The following is a 21,632-nucleotide window of genomic DNA, read 5'->3' as shown; positions in this document are numbered from 1 at the left end:
ACATTCGGCGCGCGCGGACTGCTAAGGGATGTATTTTCCCAGAAAGTGGTACTGCAGACAGGGCAACAGAGCCGACATGGGTGCTTCCGTCAGGCCAGGACGGAGGAATTGCGAAGAGGCAGGGCGAGTCGTCGATCGATGTTTGAAGTTTGATGTTATTACTGACTTTCGGGTTGCATACGGTCAGAGGTTGGCGGGTGCCCTACATGAGGCCCGGTACGTACCTGACCTGGTAGCCGGGATGTGGGGATTGGAGGCTCTGAATTGCTGCTCACTGAAACACTGAGAGGATGCGCCGGAACAATGTTATAGCGGCCATGTTTCGTGACTTCCATCGAAGTTGGACTTGGTGATGATGCTTTCATGCTCCTACACTGCCAAGCAATTCGAAAGAATAGAGTGTCATTGGTTCTCGGCACTATAGCCTTTTGACATTTCAACCTACTATCATCTCATCCTGGGGTATCTCAGTTTGTGCCACAATGGGGGGTCTATGTCATCTTGCGCAGACGTCATCCCAAGGACTCCCCACGCCCTGAAGCCACGGCATGACCTCCCACGCTTCGGCATATCCTGACCGTGGTGAGGTTTTTCCCGCAACAGATGACGATCATCTTCAGATCCGTTGGCCTCTCCAGACAAACGCAATCAATTTAAAGGGCATGGATTCCGAAAATGGACCCCAATCACTCCATTTCCCATCTTTATCTCTTATCAGTCCGAATTGCGAGGGCGGACCCTCAGCGGTTTTGACATCTCCGGCCAGATTCGCCTCATCAGCCTCCATGATTCGTCCACCACCGGCATCTCCTGATAACGGCGATGCCACAACCTCCGCGGATCCTCCTAGGACACTATGCACCCACTCATTCGTGATTTGCATCTCCTCGCTCGAGACACCAGCAACACGATACCATGGGCAAAGCCTGGTCTGATCCAACGACCCCCAACAGGGGGATTTCCGGGTCCGGGTAACGGGCAAATGGACGTTCCATCTACAGCCATAGTGGTTATTATTGAGCACCATCCGTTTCTTACTATGAACTTGTAGTTGTTCACTCAAACCTCCTGAATTCGTATCTGTTGTCTATAATCGTCACTTGTATCATCTCTTCAACATGGAGACTCCTCCAACAACAGCTCTTCAGAGCATCCCGGAAAACTCTGAATCTTCACTTATCGGAAGCCTTCCTCCTACACCCCCAGATACAGCGAAGCCATCTCGAATAAGTAGCTTTCACGACTTGCAACAGATCCCCCCAATCGGGTTGCCATCGATAGAGTCCATCAAACCCTACGCCCTACCTCCCAAGTTCCGATCAAAAGAGGTCCTACCAGAGGATCTCAAGACTCCCGACAACTATGTCAAGCGTGACCCCCGTCTTATCCGCCTCACAGGAGTTCATCCCTTCAACGTCGAAGCACCCCTAAGCGAACTATACGACCAGGGTTTCCTCACTAACGAGGATCTTCACTATGTCCGCAACCATGGAGCCGTCCCCAAGTGCGAGGACGCCGATATGCTCGACTGGGAGTTCCAAGTCGAGGGCCTTGTCGATAACCCTATCAAGATGACAGTAAGGGATCTTCTCAACGACTACGAGCAAGTCACTTATCCCGTCACCCTCGTCTGTGCCGGAAACCGCCGCAAGGAGCAAAACATGGTTCGGAAAACAAAAGGCTTCTCCTGGGGCGCTGCTGGTCTATCGACGGCTCTTTGGACGGGCGTCCCTATCGGTGACTTGCTTGCTGCTGCGAGGCCGAAGCGAGGAGCAAGATATGTCTGTTTCGAAGGAGCAGACAAGTTGCCTAACGGATACTATGGAACTTCCATCAAGCTCAACTGGTGCATCGATCCCAACCGCGGCGTTATGGTCGCTCACAAGATGAACGGAGAGAAGCTTCACCCTGATCACGGAAAACCTGTTCGAATCATCATTCCCGGTCAGATCGGTGGGCGAAGTGTGAAGTGGCTCAAGAGGATCATTGTCACATCGGAGCCCAGCGACAACTGGTACCACATCTTCGACAACCGAGTCCTACCAACGATGATCACCCCTGAGGCCAGTGCCGACTTGCCCGATGTGTGGAAGGATGAAAAGTATGCCATCTACGACCTCAACACGAACAGCGCCATATGTTATCCCGCCCATGATGAGACTGTCCCGTTCCTGGACGCCCCATCAAGTTACAAAGTCCGAGGATACGCCTATGCCGGCGGTGGAAAGCGTGTCACTAGGGCAGAAGTTACCCTTGATAAGGGCAAGTCTTGGCGGCTGGCCACTGTTCGATATCCCGAAGATGATTACCGATTCGCGCCTGAGGGAGACACTCTGTATGGCGGGCGAGTCGACATGTGGTGGCGTGAGGCGTGTTTCTGCTGGTGCTTCTGGGAACTTGACATTCCTATTGACGAGCTCCGTGAGGCAGACGATATCATGATCCGGGCAATGGATGAATCCATGATGGTCCAGCCTCGTGACATGTACTGGAGCGTCCTCGGTATGATGAATAACCCCTGGTTCCGCGTCGTCATCCATAAGGAAGCCCACTCACTTCGGTTCGAGCACCCTACACAACCGGCCTTGATGCCAGGAGGCTGGATGGACCGCGTCAAAAAGGCCGGCGGGAATCTCGCCAACGGCTTCTGGGGTGAAAAGGTCTCTGGTGAAGCAGAAGATGCCGTGGAGCAGGAGCCTGAAAAGGAGATCTGCTTGACCGACCCCAAGGTTGATCGCAAGATCACGGCTGCTGAGCTCAAGCAGCATGATGGCGAGGTTGATCCTTGGTTTGTCGTCAATGGCGAAGTGTTTGACGGGACGCCTTTCTTGGAAGGCCATCCCGGTGGTGCGGCGTCCATCTTTGGCGCTGCTGGCCAAGACGTGACTGAAGAATTCATGACTATTCGTAAGTTGCTTGAATCGTTCATACAGCTTCACTTACTAACAGTCCTCTCAGACAGTGAAAACGCCAAGGCCATGATGCCAGCCTACCACATCGGTACCCTGGACGAAGCCTCCCGTGCCGCCCTCAGCGGCGACGACTCGGCAGAAGAGGATCTGAACCGTCCCGTCTTCCTCCAGTCTAAGACGTGGAGTAAAGCTATTCTGGAGCGCAAGACGGCCATCTCGTCCGACACAAAGATCTTCACCTTCAAGCTTAACCATGACAATCAGGAGATTGGTCTCCCCACTGGTCAGCATCTCATGGTGCGCCTCCGTGACCCGGCGACCCGCGATGCTATCATCCGTGCCTACACACCCTACTCAGACGGTTCGGAGAAGGGGCGGCTCGATGTGCTCATCAAGATCTACTACGACACGCCCCAACGCAAGGGCGGCGTCATGACACAGGCTCTCGACGCTCTTCCTCTAGGACACTTTGTCGAGTTCAAGGGTCCCGTTGGCAAGTTTGAGTATCTCGGCGGTGGACTCTGCTCCATCGGCGGCAAAGAACGCCGTGTCCGCCGTTTCATCATGGTCTGCGGCGGATCTGGCATCACCCCGATCCGTCAGGTCCTCCGTGCCGTGATGCGCGACCCCACTGATCCAACGCCCTGTCTCGTCTTTGACGGTAACCGCGCCGAGGAAGACATTCTCTGCAAGACAGAGCTCGATGAGATAGCTTCGGCCAACTCTGAGAGGTGTCGCATCATACATGCTCTCACCAACCCATCACCGTCGTGGACGGGAGTGACTGGGCGCGTGAACAAGGCGTTGTGCGAGAGAGACATAGGCCAGCTCGCCAACAATAGAGAGGGCGATGAACTGGTACTTGTATGCGGACCTGGTCCGATGGAGAAGAGTGTCAAAGAGATATTCTCAGGAATGGGCTGGAAGGAAGATGATTTTGTCTTTTTCTAAACAGACAGTCGAGGTTCAGTGGCTTCATGACGAGAAGAGAGACAACTCATTAAGAGATATTGCGTGGCGGGATGAAACGGGATAACTTAAGTGGTAAAACGGTGTTTGTCAAGGTGTCTTTTCTTGTATAGTTATTGCAGGTAACCAAACCGCAATCTAGAATATTTTGAGCAAAACTCCCCAGAATCAAAAAGTGTCACCAGTATTCCAATGCTCCCGCTACCAGAATCCAATGTCCTACTACCGTAATTGCTCACGCGCTTGTCCAAAGATGACAGCAAACACCAAGCAATTCCTAGTCATCATATCGTAATGTAATGTTTCGTCTGGTTTATGGTGAGGCGTTCCGTTGTTGATTAGTGACCACCCTCGCTTGCACCCTCACTTCCACTGGAAGCTCCGTGCTCGACGGGGTCGGGGTAGTACCACGCACCAACTGCAATGGCCACGTAGAGAACCATGAGCAGGAAACCCTCCAGGTAGTTGCTCTTCTGGTCCTGAAGGAATCGGCCAACGGTGAGGATACCAAGAATAAGCATGACCAAGTTGAAGACATCAAAGTTGAGATCAAGCTCCTTGCCGAGACCCCAGCTGACGATGACAGCCAGGGGTGCATTGAATAGGGCGGTCTGCAGAGTAGCACCGAGAACGTGAGAGAGGGCAAAGTTCATCTGGTTGTCCCAGGCCTCATCGACAGCGGTGAGATGCTCGGCAAACTTCTCGACAAAAGGCACCAGGATAAGACCCATGAAGGCATCAGACACATCTCCCCTCTCAATAACATGGTGGATCTGCAAGACCAGGATGACGGCCATGAGTGACACAAGAGCAACGGAGACGGCCAGCGCAAGGATACACTCGGTCAGGGTGAGCTTGGCCTTGTCAACGTCCTTGTGCTTGTCCTTGTCACGGTGCTCGTCGTGCTCGAAAATGGCGTCGTAGATACCGTGGTGAGTTCGCGTCTGGAAAAAGACGTAGACGATGTAGGCAATGATGAGAAGGATCGAGATGACACGAGAGATCTGCAGCGTCTGGTGCTCAACCTCTGCATCCGTGTCGTTATTGCCGGCAAATCGACCATGCTCGAAAACGGTTGGTAGTGCGAGAACGACACCGCTGGTGACGTGTTAGTTGCTGATAATTCAGTATACAACATGGCTCCGGTGAAACGTACGCAGTGAAGAGCAAACCGCTTCCGGCTTCGCTAATCGCCTCGTTGAATGTCTGTTCCTCCTCCAGCAGTCCACCCACAAAGAAGCAGGCGCCCAGGCAGAAAAGCATAGTGGCAAGGATGGAACCCAGGATGGCGGCCTTGATAACGAAGTACATGTTCTTGTTTAGAAGGACCATGAAAAGAACAATTTCGACAATGGAGCCGATACTGGAAGCAATTAGTATGAGCTGTGGGGGAAATGATGATACAGCCATACGTGATCTCAGTGAGGACGCCAAAAACATGAGGCAGCTTTCGGGCGAGTTCTTGGCCGGCAAAACCAATCATGTTGGCACAAGGGACCATGGCGATGTAGGCGAGAATAAAGATGAGGGTGTGGTGGTCGGGAAGAGCATCTAGTCGAGCCATGTTAACAATCGAGTTCAACACCATCATGGAACTCTCGACTTACAGCGAACAGCAATGGCAGCAGGTACAACAGGCCAGAACAAGTTGCAGAGCAAACTAGCTCGACTCGTCGACTTGAACGAGATCTTGGTAAAGTGTATAGGATGGAAGCCCTTGCGGCCACTCTCGCCAGCAGGCTTGATCCATCGCGTGGTCCTGGTGTAGTGGTCCATCTTCTTGCTCTTCTTGAACTCGTCGTAGGTGGTGGGCGCAGGAAGGGTGCGGTCCTCACTCCCAGTGTCTCGCAGGTTGGTAAGGGGGTAATATGCCTCCCGCGAGGGCGAAGGGGGCGGGGATTGTTGAGGCATGACGACTTGGTATATGTACGGGCCAATCTCCGGGGGGAGGGGATGGGAGGGAGCCGGGCCTGATTCTGGGGCCAGTCGTTTCGAGACACGACGAAAGTAGGTGTAGACCAGACCGCTCCGGGATGCGTAGCGCCCGTGTTTGAGTTGTGGCGGTCGAATTCTTGCTTGTTAAGCTTAAGAGAGGACAACCACCATGGCTGGAACGAAAGCGTGCTTTAGTGCGCAGCCCTCGTCCATGATATAACTGGCAGGGCAGGCAGGAGGGAGGAGGCCGCTTGACCCGAGGAAAGCGCAAGCAAGGATAGTCTGACTTTTGGATCCCCCATCTTTAGCTATGGTTGCCAAGACGGCACCACCATGTGGCATGAATGCACTTTGGTCTTTTTTCGTTGCGTTGAGTGACCATTCGTTGCCGAGCTGAATGTTGTTTCACCCTGGGGCCCCCATCCTGCGCTGGCCCTTGGTCCCCTTTCTGGGCGCAGTGTCTGGGTCTTGGCGGGTCAAAGGGTCTGGCCCCTGCAAGTTCATTGATGGCTTGATCCAATAGACCCGATGCCAATGAGAGGACGTCGGGATGATTCGAGGTTGTGGATGCGGTCAACGAATTGTTGTCCCGTCCCTGCCAAGTTTAGCTGCATGGACCGCCAGACGACGTGCTCCTGTAGGCCTCTGAATCCTTTTCCCTTCTCCACCACAGCATGAAGCCCAACTCAACACAGAGCTCGGCATCTCCAGCGGTCTCGTCTCGGCTCCTCATTCCATCTTTCCAGCAACAGGCGCCAGGGCAAATCTGCGGGCGTCTATGACCAGCCACAACGGGCCCAGCCGTTGTTTTTCGGGTCCTGGGTTAAGATTGCTTGGCACAGCCTTGGCTTTTGGGCATGCACGAGATCGCCAGCGCTACGTCACAATCTCACCCTGACAAGGAGCATGTACATCAACTGCCGCTCGACGACGACATCATTGCATGTTGAGCAACTTGTGTTGATCGCTTCATCCATCACTCTCTTCTTTCCACGCCGCTCTCCTGCTGCAATCTCCAAACCTCAATCTTGTTTCTACACTAATCCCAAGGCCTAGACCAAATCATATCTCGCCAACTAGCCCGCCATCATTTGGCTGTCTAGCACCGGAACTCAAAAAAGCTTGTTCCTCAATCCTGACAGGGGTAACTCGCCTCATTCGTACCAACGTGCCGTGTTCCGTCCGTCCTACGCTAGCTTCGCCCTGGTGCCCCCCCCCCCAAAAAGTCCATATGCTTACATCGAAGCCCCAAGCCACCTCTCAAACCCCCCGTCGCCATCTGGAGTTGCAGAACCTCCTGGCTTGGCAGCGTCCCCAGAAACGTCCCCAGACTCGCCTTGGCTCTCCTGCACTGCCGGCTTGTTCCCAAACACTGCATCTTTGGTCCGGTATGGCACAGCCTCTGCGACCACCACCGTCTCGATCCCCACCGGTGTGTTCAGCTCCGGACCCATCGGTAGCTCGTCCACGTCCACTTCCATGTTTAGCAGGGTCTTGAGAACCACCTGGCTTCCTGCCTTGCTCATCACCTCGTTAGCTTCCTTACACAACTCTGATGCTACACATTCCACACAGCCTCGCTCACACCGACAACCTTCAACTCGCTGCAGGGCATCCCGCAGCAGCTGGTCGATATGATCGAAAGCTTTGGTGCTGATACCTGACCCTCCTGCGCCTCCTTTGGCGTCGTAGAATGTCAACCGCGCTGGCCGCTTTCTCTGAGTGTCTTTTTTTGCAAACTCCTTTGCCGCAATCTTACACTCGGTTCGTACATCGCCGGGCATGCTGACGACGAACGTCGGTAGTAGACTCATGATGGCATGTTCTGCTGCATGAATCCCGGCTGCCACATGAAGCCGTCTTGCCTGAAGGATATCAATGGCCTTCTTGGGGACGTCAAGCCACATCCCTTTGCTGAAACGAATTACTGGCGGGTTGTCCACTTGCACTGCGTCAAGTACCCGTCCCTTCCGGTCGACCTTGAAGAAACCAAATACGTTCTGCTGAATCTTGATAGTACCATAGTAGGCATGTGAGCGTGACCCCGGGATAGTCCTGATGGCTTCCGTCTCAGTAGGGTCAATATCAGTATAGTCGCGCTGCACAGTTGTCCAGTCTACCTTGACCCTTTCCACCTTGGCCATCCTCTTGTCAGGGAGGAAATCTCGTACAAGGTACGGGTTGCCCTGGTGAAGGAAGATGGCACCGTCGTAGATGGTAAATGTCGCTCTGGAGGCCTCCAGCTCTTCCAACACGACGTTCCGGCCGTTTGTAATGTCGATAATAGCAAAATGCTCATCTTCCGTGTCTCGAATAGCAACGTACTTTGCAGGGATTGGTCGAAATCGATCGTGGCAGTGGTAGAACCCCATCTCATCCCTCAGCAAGCGCTCTTCGCAGATCTTCGGCAAGTCTTTGCCGAAGTACTTTCTGTCTTCATTTGGGCGTATGGGCATCTCGTAAGCCGCACACTGGATGTGGCCTTCACGCACCAGCATATTCTCCAGGTCAACCTGCAGCTCGCAGTTGGGCTTTGTAAATAGCTCGTCCGGGTTCTGCATATAGTGTTGGTCGGTAGCAAACCCGTCGCCAACCAGGATTGACAGCGAATCCTTGTTGCGGCGTCCAGCCCTGCCGCTCTGTTGACGCAGATTGGCAATAGTATACGGGAAACCCCAGGTCATGACACAGTCCAATGAGCCAATGTCGATGCCTAGTTCCAGCGCCGTAGTCGCGACAATTCCCAGGAGCTGACCCTGAAACATTTCAGTCTCAATCCTGCGTCTGTCCTGTGCCGTATAACCGCCACGGTATCCCATCACGAGGTTGATGCATTCTGGGCGCCCCAAGGCCTCCAATTCTTGCTTGATGGCGCTAACCAGCACCTCACATTGGGCTCTGACCCTGCAGAATGCAATGATCCTCACACCCCTCAACATAAGGGCACAGAAGAGACGCGCACACTCGAACTTGGCACTGCCGCGTCCAGAAGCAGGGTCACCAGGGTCCTTGTAGGGCGTGTTCCAGCAGAGAAACTCTTTCCGTCCAGATGGGGACCCATCGAAATCTATCAGGCGAACGTTGTCAATGCCAAATATCGTCTTGAAATGCTGCTCCGGGTTGGCTACCGTGGCTGAGCAAGAGATAAACTTGACGCGTCGGTTTCCCACGGCAGCACAAATTCGCCTCAGCCTTCGCATGATAAATGACATGTGGGATCCCATTTGGCCGTTGTAGTAGTGCAACTCGTCCACTGTAAGCTGATATTAGTGCTGCCTCACCACATAAGCACTTGTCCTAGGCACTTACCAACAACGTACTTAAGATTCTTCAGGAATGACCTCCAGCGCTCCTCCTGAGGTAGGATCGTGATATGAAGCATGTCCGGGTTGGTAAAGATGATCCTGGCTTGCTCTCGAATCATGTTTCGATCGGTCATAGGAGTATCTCCGTCAAATGTCTCGACCATGGTCTCTTCGAGACCAGGCATGTAACCCATCATCTCCTTCAAGCTCCGCTTCTGGTCCTGTGCCAAAGCTTTCGTCGGGAAAATGTACATGGCTCTGGAGTTGTAATCTTGCTCAAGGGCGTAGAGCACTGGAAGTTGGTAGATTAGACTCTTTCCAGAGCTTGTTGAAGTTGACACAACGACATGCTGGCCATCATGAAGACTGTTGAGAGCTTCTGATTGATGTGCATAGAACTGAGTGATCCCTTTGGCGTTATACAGAGCATTCACCAGATCCTGACTCAGTAGAAAGTTAAGATCGCCATAGACGGGTTCCTGTTGCTCAAATACTCGATGTCCATCTGGGACGATCTGTCCCGTATACCACGGGCTGTCTTTGAGATCTTGAACAATCTCAGGTATTGACTTCCGTTCTTTTGGAATACTCTCCGGTATGGTGTCTGCTGCCTTCTCTGGGGCAAAGTCTTCGTTCGTTGATGGCATCGGGATGTGACTCTTTGTCCGTTCTGCAAGGGTCTCTTGCGGGTCCAGTTTGTCTTCGACACACTTGTTCAGAAAGACATTAATGGCATTCGCAAACTTTTGGTTCCGCCTCTCAATGAGGTTCGTCATCTGCTTCTGGCTGAAGACAGGCATCCTCAGCTGCTCTGCTCTTAGCCTTCTGTTTGGGTTCGTCGGTTCCCCCGCCTTACTGGGGACCTGACGCTTCAGATCGCCATCGAGAAACTCGAGAAACAGCACCTCCCGCCCCGTAGGCTCAAGTTCCCGATCGTGTTGCTTGTCAAGACTCTCCATACCGGAATAGCCACCAACCGATGCATCGTGAGCTGGTGCCTGTGACCTTGATGACCTTCCGTTTCTGAAAACATCATCCCTTTCTGATCCTTTGATGTCCAGTTGCAGCATGATCTCGTCAACGTAGGCGAAGTAGATACCCTCTGGGCGAAGTGCTACCATCGATGCAATCTCTTCAATTGAGAGGCCTCGTTTCGTATGAACTTCCACGGCCGATTTTATCGTATCAAAGGTTGTAGCGAGGTGTTTTCGTGTGGTGCAAAAGGTATACACAAGGTTGAGCGCGCGATGTGTCCGCTCTAGTTGCTTGAACGGTTCTGGCCATTCCATGACACAGGGCACCACGACATTGCTGGCTTGCTTCTTGAGACCCGGCTTTCCTTTACCTCCTTTGGCGCCTCGTTTAGACCCTGATCCGCTCGATTCACTTGCAGCTGAGCTCTCATCGCCAGGTTCCCGTTCAGGCTCACGCTTTCGTTTCCCCCTACTCGACGAAGGAGGAGGCCTGTCAGCCATGCCAGGCTCAGGGGAGTCTGTCATGTTGTAAAAAAATGGGGTATCATCACTGGTGTTTAGGAAGTGATATGTGGAAGCTCTGCTAATCAATAGTGCCTTGTTTGGAGTCGTCCTAAAAGGAGAACGTGAGACGTGAAAGTGGCGACGTCATCCGGACCCAGCCATTCGCGGAATCAACACCAAATCACGTGCGGTTGATTCAACTTCAATTGCAACGAATATTGGCAGGCATGTAGCAAGGCCAATAGTGCCTCATTAGGTGATAAATGACCTCTTCTTAGACTGAACTCGATCGGTCGACAACCTTGGTCAGATACAAACTGCATTTATATTGTGAATACGACTGCATGACCAGCACACGGCTGCGTTTCCCCTCCCGTTCGTCTGTTTCTACGCCCGGGAGTTGTACTATAGCTCCCATATGGTCCAGCAATGCTCCCAGCTATGATTACACAATTCTATCCATGATTCCGGTTACCAAGCTGAAGTGTAGCGCAAGCAAATCCCTTGTTCCCTTGCACAGCACGTCTGTTCCAAGCCGGGCGGTGCCCTGTATCCTTTCAGGCTGATGATTGCCCTGCCAATTGCTCCAGCATCGGCGTCTAGCCTGCCTGTCCCTGCCGTCATCCATACAAATCTTTGTTCGCGAACCCGCATGGGCTGGGTGACCGGACGTTGCATCATTATGGGCTCGGCGTGGTGTCCGAGAATATATCCTGTCGCAGCCTCTAGCTGCTCCGGAGTTCCCTTTGGATGACGCCGATCTCATTCATAAAGCCCTTAGCATTGGCAGCAGTCATCTGAGCAGTAGAATGTCAGCATCGCAGCACAGAAACGAAGTCAGGCCATTGCTACTCACCCGCATGGTAATGCTCACAGGCTTTGCCTGCTCACCTTCAAAGGCAGTAAAGAGAATTCCAACTGACTTCAGCGAAGCCTTCTCTTGGAACTTCATGGCTGCAACAAGCGCCGTGTTGAGAATGACTCGGTGAGTCTGATCCTGCCTCATAATAAGACGAGCAACCTTGTGCCCGTGGGTGCTTGCGCTTTCTGGGTCATCGACTTCTAGCGCAGAAGCATCAAATGATCCCGGGACGACGGCACCGTTGTCATCATACTCGACACAGGCTTGGGGTACGTTGATCTTCAACATGCCTGCTCCACGCTCCTTCCAGCCTGCTTCCTTGTCGTGATAGAACATCTTGGCTCTCACAGATATGATCGTAGCCTCGCCGTCCTCGCCATCGTTCACCTCGACTAGTTATTGTCAGCATCAAGCTTGGCGTTATGAACGATAAATACCCACCCTTCTGAAGCTTGAGCTTCCTCTTCTCGTCGGAATCCTTCTCTGGGGACAGGGCGCGCTCAACCTCTTGGGGCTCATTCTCATCGCCATCCTCATCACCGTCCTCTTCTTCGTCGTCGCTGCTGTCGGGAGCACCAAACGGCTTGGCAGGCTTCTCGCTCTTAAGAGGTTCCTTTCCAGGGGCTGCGAAACTCGAGAGGGGTTTGGCACCTCCCAGGGCAGATCCAAAGGCGCTCGAGCCGAATGCGCTTCCAAAACCATTAGTACCAGAAGAGAGACCGGCAAAGGGCGATGCGCCGCTGGTGCTGCCAAAGGTCAACTTCGGTGCGGCGGGGGGCTGCGCATCCGTGGACGGAGCCGGGGACGCAAATGAGCTAAGCGAGGGCTTGCCAGCAGCAGCAGAGCCAAATACGCTGCCGCCCTGAGAGCCGCCGAGGCTGGCGAACGGCGATGATCCAGAGGACAGCTTGCCAAAGCCGGAGGCGGCAAAGGCGCTGGCAGAGGTTTGTGGTTGAGCATTCTTGGCTGGCGACTTGCCGGCCTCGTTCTCCTTGGTCGCTTCTTGGCTCGAGGCAGCTGTTGAGGTCTGTGTAGAGTCAGCGGTCTGCCTGGCGCGCTTCAAGGGACGTTCGAGGCGGCATACCGGCTCTGCGTCGTTGGAGTCCTCATCGCGAGGACGCTTCTTCTCGGGCTCTAGTCGCGAGGCCCTGTCCTTGGCAGAATCGGTCGATGCAACGCTGTTCGCATCATTGTCCTCGGCCTCCTTGCCGCCCTCGAGCTGGTCGTGCGCGCGCTTCTTCTTGGGCGACGCAACCTGATCCTTCAGGTCGCTGTCTGGCGCATCAGAGGCATTGGCCGTGTCGGAGCCCTCTGCAGCGGCCGACGGTGTTGTGTCGGAGATGGATGACTGCTTAAGCTCCCGACGAGCAGCGCGGGTCTCGGCGTCTTCCTTGGTCTCGATGTTGAGGGGCTCGTTCTTGGGGCTGGCGTCGGGTGCGTCGTCGGCCATGGCGGGCTGGCTGTGCGGCTCGGCGGGCGTGATGACGGCGGGACTGACGAGGGCACGAACGAGATTGATTGCTAGCTGATCGGGTACGGCAAAGAGAGATGGTTTCAGACTTCGTTTCGTCACTGGATCTACGATCGAATAAGAAGCGACAGACGGAGTTTGGTCGTGCTCCTGCTAGAGTCAAGGAATGGTGCGATGCGTTGGTCTCGAGATCAGGCTTCGCGGGTTGTGTGAGTTGGGTCTTCGTCAATGCTGGACTAGGTACGAAGGTCGGCTGGCGGTTGAGGACTTGAGTGCTCTCCTCCAATCAAGAGAATGTAGAGTCGCCGACGTCAAAATAACCAAAACCAAACTAGACCTTCACCGCCCACGCCTGGCTGGGCTGGCGCCTGCGCCGGAAGGAGGGGTAATCAATCTCAGCCCCCAAAAGAGGAAACGGGAACGAACAACAGTGTGATCGATCGTTTGGTTCTATGTATGATAAAAGGGCTGACATTAAGAAAGATGGATATACTCGTAATTGGAAATCGGGGGGAGGGGGAGGTCGACACAGGGAGCATGTACCTTGAGCTAATGTACCAGCCGTCTATTGTTCCCCAGCACCTCGGCCAGGGCGTCTCGTCGGGTCCCTTGCCTTAGCCGCACGGCCAGTGGCTGTGAATGGCTCACATCGCCAATCTCCAAGCCGCCCGTTCGTCGTCTTCTGCTGCGGCAGGGGTTCTAGCATGCTTGGATCCTTGAATCCATGGAGGCAGCTCGCCGGGGAAGACGGGAGACAGGGCGGTGTGGGATAGATGGCAAGCTTGTATAAGTCAGTGGCAAGCTCACCGTGGAGCAGTCATTGAGCTTCTCACAGACGATAAAGCTTGTCCCCTTTGCATACCGTGTCCACCAAGATGCGTTGCGCCTCGGAAAATAACATGCGCATGTTTCACTTCAAATTCTAAAAGTAGGTACGAGATAACAATGGATACAAATTCCCAACGAGATACAGAAAGTCCTTGGTGTCTGTCATCTGACGACACTTGTTCGACCGCATCCAACACCGCAGTTCTAGTAGAATCCCTTTTCATCACAAGTAAAAGTACACGAGCCAGATTTTAAACCTCGAGGGCTCGAATCTCCTTTCCGTCCCCCGACAAACCAGAAGCAAGCATCCTCTCAAAGGCTGAGTGGGGGTTTAGCTGATGAAGCACAAGCAACCCAGGCCGAGGTAAAATACGAGCAGCGGGTAGACAGCAATGGCCACTCGGTTCTTCACCACACCGCTTCCGCCCAGGATACTAACACCGGCGGCAAGTGACCAGGCAATCAGAATGATGTAGACGGGGATGCGTGCAATCCAGTGGAGGCCCAGGGCAGACATCAACGCAGCGAGGACCAGAGGGAACAGGGTATAACCAATGATGCAGACGCTCTGGGCAAAGGAACTGCATGACATGTTAGCGAATCCACAACACACGAAAAGGGAACTTGGGTCAAGACGAACATGTTGCCTCCCAGCAGCTTGATCTGCAGTGTCACCACAGCTTCGCCCAGCCAGATCATGGCAAAGACGCCGCTAAACACGGCATCCCTTTGATCGCCGCGAGCAGTGAAGCTCAGGAGGAGACTGAGGAGAAGACAGAAGATGAGAGGGCCCCAGAGGTCCCAGTCGCGTAGACCAGGGGACATGTTGCTCTGGAGCAGAGCCTCAGCATCCACCATACGGCTCGCCAGTCCGGTCAGCTCCTCTCTCGTGCCCGAGATACCGGCACCACGGATGTTGGAGTACGCGCCGCGTAGACCTCCCTCGGAATCAAACATGGTACCGCCCAAGAGGTAGCGCGGATACAGAACCTCCCTCAGCTTGGCCCATACGGCAAGCAAGTCGCGACGCAGGGTGTCCCATACTGACTCGTCAATTGTGTTCTGGGGGGCTCGTCGGTCTTCTCCGGGGATTCGGGAGGTGAGGTAGCCTTCGTTCAGCGGTTGCGATGATGAGCTGGAGCCGATGTTGCCTGACAGAGGCTGACGGGACGAATTGGTCGCAAGGGGGTCATCGAAATCGTTGAGATCGGCTATGCTGGTGTAAGCTTCCACAAGCAGTCAAAGAATCCCCTGCTTCATAATCCAGCTGAGGCAAAGATAGTAGCCACATACCATCATCGGGGTCAATCAGATCGTCGTCCTCATCCTCCAGAGGTGGGTTGGCATAGTGCCCTCGAGCGCTAGACGAGGACATAGTTTAAGCTGTCTGCGAGGGTAGTAGAGATTCGGTGATGATTCGTAGGTTAAAGACGATCGCGGGGCTGTCTTCAAAGTCTCGCGATTCTCCTCGTATCGGCTTTTCGCAGCGGTCGACGATGTCGCGGCTTTGATGGTTGAAAGTTGCTGAGCGTGGAGCTGACGTATCGCCCTCTGCGAAACTTCCACGGTTGCCTCTACAGAAACAACCCCTTGACGAAGGGTGGCCCAAGCTTCTAATTGGCCACAACCAATCACATGCGTCCACCAACCCAAACGGGACACGGTACGTACATTCCCATCATCCCTTGAAATCCAATGCTAAGGGCTTTGTACTCCAGTCCAGTGCCATGTTAAAACCAAAGAACCCGCGCCTTACAGCATGGAGACCAATGCTAGCTAGATATTTCATTGGCTGTCTTCTTGGTAGGGCTGTATTGGTGGAGGATGGACATCGACAGCAAACCCACTCCGCCTCACATCACGATCCATTCCCAGGAACGACAGACTTAAAACACACAATTATCATTTCCGCTATCGCTCGAATATTATGGGTATCTAGGACAAATTTGAAGAGTTCATCACTTGTTACAAACACTGCACCCGTCCCGGGCAGCTCCCTTGAATCCAGGGTTTCCAATTCTGCCGGGGACGATAAGGAGCAGCAGCAAGACGCCAACTTCTATGTTCGTCATACTTCATTACATTACCTTCCTTGTCCTTTGATCTCTCGTTTTCCAAAATTGTGCATTAATACCACCTATAACGATGGTGCTGGGGGTCCTCGGCCAGTGTCGAGGGTACCTGAGAGCTCCCCAGTCTTTGGTGCACGTCACTCCACCCGTTCAGTGGCGGAAGTGTCGTACCCATGTAATCCGAAGGAGCCGTCGCTCTCGGATCCATCTGCTCTCTGTAGCAGTAATCCTGTGCCAGCGCTTCCTGGCTTTGTTGAAAGGCTGGTGGTTGCGAGTACCATTGGTTTCCACGGTTTCCATAACCATTCAGGGAATAGTTCTCATATCCCATGCCAGATGTGTTGCGACTTCCAGGCCCATCCGCATGATAGCCTGTAGATAATGAATCACGTTGCATGAATTGCGCCCCTTGTTGTTGGCGCTCTCTCGCCCAACGTTGAGCGGCTTGATTCTCGGGGCCTTGATAGGATGTTTGCGCTGCAGCAGGATCCCAAACGGGAAGACCATCTGGTGGCTGAGACTCTCCCATTGGTTGGCCGTGACTGTATGAGGCCAGATTCCCATTTATTCCCACGAGAGCCCAGGCGAACACAGCGACATCTCGAATAGACCGCATCAATTGGTCGATTGGGGGACCTCCCGCAGCTTTGACGTTCTCTCGGAGTGGCATGTGCTGCGGCAGCAGTGGAGGTCGAAAGTTGTACAACACTTCTGGTGGACACTGAGGTTGGATGGGTTGCTGGCCCCACGGAGCGGCAAAGAGGCCGTTGTCGAAATGCGAGGGGACTAAGGGAGGGTGTAGATTCGGGATCTGGGGTCTTGCTCGACGCAGGATGACGACAAGCCCATCAGAAGTGCACGAAACAACCGCCTCCAACTCGACAGACGGGGCAAGCCGCTGTCTTGGCTGGCTGCGCGCTCTTCGAAGGCTAGGAGTAGAGCGTTCCATTGGTCTCGGGGATTGCGGTGTGGGAGGTGTTCGGTAGCTGTCAGTCTGGGAGATGGAAGCCATAGCTGCTGAGCTTGCAGTTCGTGATTCGAATGATGACTCGTCATTCAAGGAACCACTGTCTTGCATCTCAACGTCTGCCTTGACCTTGATCTGAGGGCTTAGCTGCTGGTTAGAGTCAAGGTCCATGGCTCTATCCAACTTCACGCCACCTCCTTCCGAATCGCTGGACCGTCGACTTTCAGGCAGATGGTTCGGTTTCTTTGGTGTTAAAGACCCGTGTCCTGATGTGCTTTGGTTTCGAGGCGGTGTGATAGAGTCCTCCTCAAATTGCTCCTCTCCCTCCTCAGCGTCCTCTCCGTCGTCCAATTCGTCGTCGCTAGCTTCGTTCTCAAAGTCTTCCGGTCTTCGAGGGTCTCTTGACCAGAAGCGCAGATATGCAATCGAGTCGTTGGCTTTGGCACTTTCAAGACATTTGAAAGCGTCGTCCAGCGAGCTTTCTCGGATGCATTCATAGAAGCTCTTGTGCTGAACTTGGTCGGCAGACACACCCAGGATAGAGGCAATGGCTTCGGTAGCGAACATGACAGTCAGGGTCCGGGTGAATCGATTCAAGATAAGGGCCGCTCGAGGCTCGCGCTCCATCGGCGACATCTTGAATTTAGGCGACAGGTGTTCCAACATATGGTAACGCGGGTCTCGGGGGGAACAAGAAAAGATGCGTCGAATCTGCGGTGCTTCGATAGCACGCCCTGTATCTCGGGTTAGTGTCTGCCACATGACAGTATTGACCGAGCATGGCAGCTTGATCCATCGAGAAACATACTCTCGCTCTTTTCACCCCGGCGGTAGATACTGGTACATGCGACGAGGACATCGTGGACGATGGTGAAACAGCATTCGCAGCTTACCCAACGACCATCGCGAGAGAGGATACGTGCATAGTGCAGGACGGCAGCCTTGTCCAGCAAGACGCCACGAGTATGCACGGATCGGGCAAAAGGTACCTCGTCGGGGTGGAAGAAGTCGAAGCTGGACCTGCCGAGCACCTCATGCGGAGTGTAGCCAAGGATGTCGATGACGGACTCGGACGCATAGAGGATATTTGCATCCGGACCCAAGTCTTGGGGGACGTGTTAGAGAAGCTGCATCATGGGGGCCTGGGAGTGGCCGACGCGACTCACTGTGTATTGTCATGAAAGTCTGCTCCATGAGGGGCGATGGCGCAGCAGCTGCGAGCTGTGCGGAAACAGTTTAAGTGGTCTGCCCTTGTAGTACCTCACCGACGCAGATCAAAGGGAGGAGTGTCAGGTGCTGGCCTATACCGCTCGACCTCCAGAGACGTTCTCTCAAAAGGTATCAAGGACGAAAACAAGCTGCAACGCAACGCAACGTAACGCAACGCGGGGGATTCAACCGGCAACGAATAAAACCAGAGTCGAGGGAGGATTTGAAAATGTGGTGTAAGTGGGTTGAAGCTCCAACCATGGATATGTATAACCCGCTAACCCAAGGCTGTTTCTTTTTGGCGTCAACTGCCAAGAGTGGATCCAGTCGGCAGTAGGACCAGGACCAGGCTTCTGGGCACAAGGGACGTGACGGGCCTGGCAGGGGGAGGATTTGAGTGACAGGGGCAGGCAATGACGGCCGAGACCCCGGAAGACGCGGGAAAAGGGACCAGAAGCCAGAGTGTCAAGCAAGTGTGGGCGGCGTCGGGGGATGGTCAGGGTGATTACTGATCCGTGGCGGTGCGGGCTGCGGGTACGGGAGGTTGGAGGTGGACGAAGCAACCGCAACGTGACAGCTCAGGGGACGTCGAGTCGTCGAGTCTAGCAGTCTTGGGGTGGAAAAAGTCTTGGTACAGTACGGGACGGGAATTGGATGGAAGGGGAGGGAAAAAGGGCGGTGGTGGCTTGTCCGAGAAGTGTTGTTTTCTCGCGGCGTCTGCGAAGGGAAGGGCAGGGGAATGGGGAGATGAGAGTGGGTTTATGTGTCTGCGCGTGTGCGGGCAGCGCAGCGCAGCGAACAACAATAATTGAGCAAGACAGGAAGAGATGGCGGCGAAGGATGATTGATGGCGGGGACACCTCCAGCAGCGAAATTGATGGCGACCGGGGTCTGTGGGAATCCAAATATGTCGGCAGGTAACTAGGAAGACACCAGAGCCGGAGCGACGAGCATCCGGGACGAGAGACGACAGCAGCAAGTAGGAGAGCAGCCAAATGAGGTCTGTCAACAGGGAGTAAAATCTGAAAAATGAGATCTTTGTTCGTGGCTCGACCAGGGCCTGGTCGGCCAAGTGAGAAGTCAGATGGAAATTGCGGTCGCGGAAATGTGCAGCTGGACAGGGCGAAGGGTCGGTTGACAAGGTCGCACGCCTTTGACCTCGACGTCTCGAGTCTGCTCTCTTGTTTTGTTTTGTTTTGTTTTGTTCTGTTTCTTTAATGCTGGCTTGCTGCCGTATCCCTCTGTTTGCTACCCGCCAGAGACGACCGTGTCGAGAAAACGTCTGAAAACGCCTTCAACGACAGGGCTATCGTCATGTCAAGCAGCAGCGCAGCATACGAAGTAGCGGCAGCAGCATATAGATGGATGCCAGCAGGTTCCACCTCCAGCCATGCACTATGTGCGCAAGCGCTCGCGCGCGTTACGTGCGAGGTACAACCCACAAAGGCACAGGATGTTGCTTGCAGCGATGATGAGGAAACCCCGACGTTTCTCGGATGCACCCTCGACCCTCGTCACGCTTGGTCGTAGCCCGGGCTCGGCGCAGGGCTGTTGGAGCCTCTACTACGTAGGGAACGGCGAGAGGCTGCAGGGCAGGGGGATTTGCTTTCTTCGTGGCTTGACAGAAACGAGGGTGTCAAGGATAGCTTGTAAGTGGATGGCGGGGATGTTCAAGGTCCCATCAGGATGCGTTGCGTCGTGGTTTGGGAAAAGCAAAGAAGCAATCAATCAATGGATTCGGATGGGGGGAGCAGGAGACAAGATAAAACGCCAGCTGCCAGGAGCAAGGAGCAAGGTCAACGGCCTGTTATTAGCAAAAAGGATCAAGGGCACCAGAGCACGGCTTGATTGCTTCACCATTGGCAGCAGCTCTGTGACGGTTCTCATGATCCAGGCAGGGCCCGTGCAAGCGAGGATCGACAAGCAGGCAAATCCCATTTTCGCTTCCACTTCTCGCTAGTAATTGGACGTCTTTTTTGGCTTTGGCCTTGACAAGCGGGGGATGGATGGGTGGATTGATGGATGGATGGGGATGGGCAATGACGTTGAGCACAATGACCAGACAAGACGGAATTGGCAAGGCCGATCATGGCTTGATGGAGGGGCGGCCTAAAACCGCCGATGTGACGGTAGACGACGACTGAGATTGTCGAGATCGCAACAACCCCAAATCTACACCAGAATCGAGAGCCTGCCATGCAATTGCCTTGTGATTGATGATGTGCAATACGCAACAATGCCTCGGATCATGTACGCTGCTGCACTTTGACCTTCCCATCCCAGCATGAGGCATGCGTCTTTTACCACTCTGCATCGAGATGGACAAAGAAAAGGCGAGACACAAGCCAAGGGCAAGCAAGAGTGGCGAAGCGGGCCCATCTTTCGGTGAAGGCTCTCCCGCCGTATCTTTTACGACAGATCCAGCCTGCCCAGTCGCATCTGCATCTTACACCGCATCTAACCAGTCCATCCATGCAGTCTAGAGACTGTTGTCTGTATCCAGTTGTGTTGTTGGGGCAAGCAAGCACCTCCAGGGATGGAGCATGTTCAGCCGGATGGAGGCATGGCAGAGTGGTACAAGACATAAACCTTTTTGTCCGTCTCAGCAAGAGCAACAAGAGAAGCAGCAGCCAGGATGCTCGTCAACCTAGGTACCTACCTACACATGCCTGCTCCACGGTCAACTTGCCCAATTTGACCGTCTTTCTCCGAGGCTGTCAGCTGCTTGCTCTACGCCCTTGCTGCGGCGGGCATTGCCTCCTCCGTAACTCATCAACGCCTCAATGCAACCTCATCACCCAGTCCCAACGCCTTCTTCTCTGCGGGACCGAAACCCGAACCGTGATGAGAACGCGGGATGGCCTCGGCCGACGGCGCCTCACCCGTAGCACTGCGGATCCTCGTGGGTAGCCAGCTGGTGGCTAGCTTCGTCCATTTCCAAGCCACATGGGCCAGCGGATGGAGGCATAATTGTCTCGTTCCTTGTCCATGGGATACGGAGGACAGACGAACGTATGTGTTGTGACCCTGAAGTTGTCAGTACGGGATCTACGGTAGCGGATGCAACAGTGACCCTGGAGTGACCCTCGGCCAGTCAGGAAGACATTGCGAGCACGTCTACGCATTCCCACTCCCCAATACCACCGGCTGCTTCCCGCGACTAGAGCCGGACCTGTTCGTCCTGCCCTGGCATGATCGACGGCTAGGGTGTCGGCAACGTCCTTAGCACGATGAAAACTTGGACAATGTCCACACCGAAACGCCTCGGGGATTCAAACATGACTGCTCAGATTTGTCCAAACGGGATGTCCGTGTTCCGTTCCTCGAGTTGAGCAATGCGGTCATTCCGGTTGACCTTGACAAGCGGACGCGCCGAGCTGGCCCTGGTCTCGCCGTACGACAAGGCTAGAAGTGCTCGGGTTCGACAGAACGAGGACTCGCGTCGGCGCTGTGGCACCGGATTGGTTCAGACATCCAGTATTCTCAGTCTCCCGTCTCTGTTACTCATGAGGTCAAAGAATGAGACGAGACAAGATGGCGCCGGGCTCCAAGGTTGACTGAGATCCGGGGCTGGCACGCTCAGAATTGGCGTGCTTAACTGCTCAGATATCATACCAGATCCGG

The 21,632-nt window shown here is 54.1% G+C and overlaps 6 protein-coding genes across 6 annotated transcripts; 1 reads left to right on the top strand and 5 right to left on the bottom strand.

Moving 5' to 3' along the window:
* Positions 1 to 1,118: 1,118 nt before the first annotated feature.
* NCS54_01268400 (Nitrate reductase) lies at positions 1,119 to 3,863 on the top strand (the record flags this gene model as incomplete). The annotated part of the gene is made up of 2 exons (XM_053157910.1): positions 1,119 to 2,907; positions 2,959 to 3,863. 2 exons carry the CDS (start codon positions 1,119 to 1,121, stop codon positions 3,861 to 3,863), a joined length of 2,694 nt encoding a protein of 897 aa, XP_053013885.1.
* Positions 3,864 to 4,219: 356 nt separating this feature from the next.
* NCS54_01268300 (Vacuolar calcium ion transporter) lies at positions 4,220 to 5,792 on the bottom strand (the record flags this gene model as incomplete). The annotated part of the gene is made up of 4 exons (XM_053157909.1): positions 4,220 to 4,979; positions 5,038 to 5,244; positions 5,294 to 5,432; positions 5,489 to 5,792. 4 exons carry the CDS (start codon positions 5,790 to 5,792, stop codon positions 4,220 to 4,222), a joined length of 1,410 nt encoding a protein of 469 aa, XP_053013884.1.
* A 1,259-nt stretch (positions 5,793 to 7,051) lies between these two features.
* NCS54_01268200 (Hypothetical protein) lies at positions 7,052 to 10,620 on the bottom strand (the record flags this gene model as incomplete). Its single annotated transcript, XM_053157908.1, has 2 exons — positions 7,052 to 9,069; positions 9,126 to 10,620. The coding sequence occupies 2 exons, from the start codon at positions 10,618 to 10,620 to the stop codon at positions 7,052 to 7,054; spliced, it is 3,513 nt and encodes a 1,170-aa protein (XP_053013883.1).
* A 704-nt stretch (positions 10,621 to 11,324) lies between these two features.
* On the bottom strand, positions 11,325 to 12,911 carry NCS54_01268100 (RanBD1 domain-containing protein; the record flags this gene model as incomplete). The annotated part of the gene is made up of 4 exons (XM_053157907.1): positions 11,325 to 11,396; positions 11,456 to 11,853; positions 11,903 to 12,488; positions 12,546 to 12,911. The coding sequence occupies 4 exons, from the start codon at positions 12,909 to 12,911 to the stop codon at positions 11,325 to 11,327; spliced, it is 1,422 nt and encodes a 473-aa protein (XP_053013882.1).
* Positions 12,912 to 14,091: 1,180 nt separating this feature from the next.
* NCS54_01268000 (Protein YIP) lies at positions 14,092 to 15,135 on the bottom strand (the record flags this gene model as incomplete). Its single annotated transcript, XM_053157906.1, has 3 exons — positions 14,092 to 14,341; positions 14,401 to 14,971; positions 15,054 to 15,135. 3 exons carry the CDS (start codon positions 15,133 to 15,135, stop codon positions 14,092 to 14,094), a joined length of 903 nt encoding a protein of 300 aa, XP_053013881.1.
* Positions 15,136 to 15,887: 752 nt separating this feature from the next.
* On the bottom strand, positions 15,888 to 17,993 carry NCS54_01267900 (PAS domain-containing protein; the record flags this gene model as incomplete). Its single annotated transcript, XM_053157905.1, has 3 exons — positions 15,888 to 17,533; positions 17,608 to 17,904; positions 17,966 to 17,993. The coding sequence occupies 3 exons, from the start codon at positions 17,991 to 17,993 to the stop codon at positions 15,888 to 15,890; spliced, it is 1,971 nt and encodes a 656-aa protein (XP_053013880.1).
* Positions 17,994 to 21,632: the final 3,639 nt, after the last annotated feature.

The sequence above is a fragment of the Fusarium falciforme genome, chromosome 10 (assembly GCF_026873545.1).
Source record: "Fusarium falciforme chromosome 10, complete sequence".
NCBI lineage: Eukaryota > Fungi > Ascomycota > Sordariomycetes > Hypocreales > Nectriaceae > Fusarium > Fusarium falciforme.
Note: the sequence above shows the minus strand (reverse complement) of the source record. Positions and strands in the feature narration are given on the sequence as shown.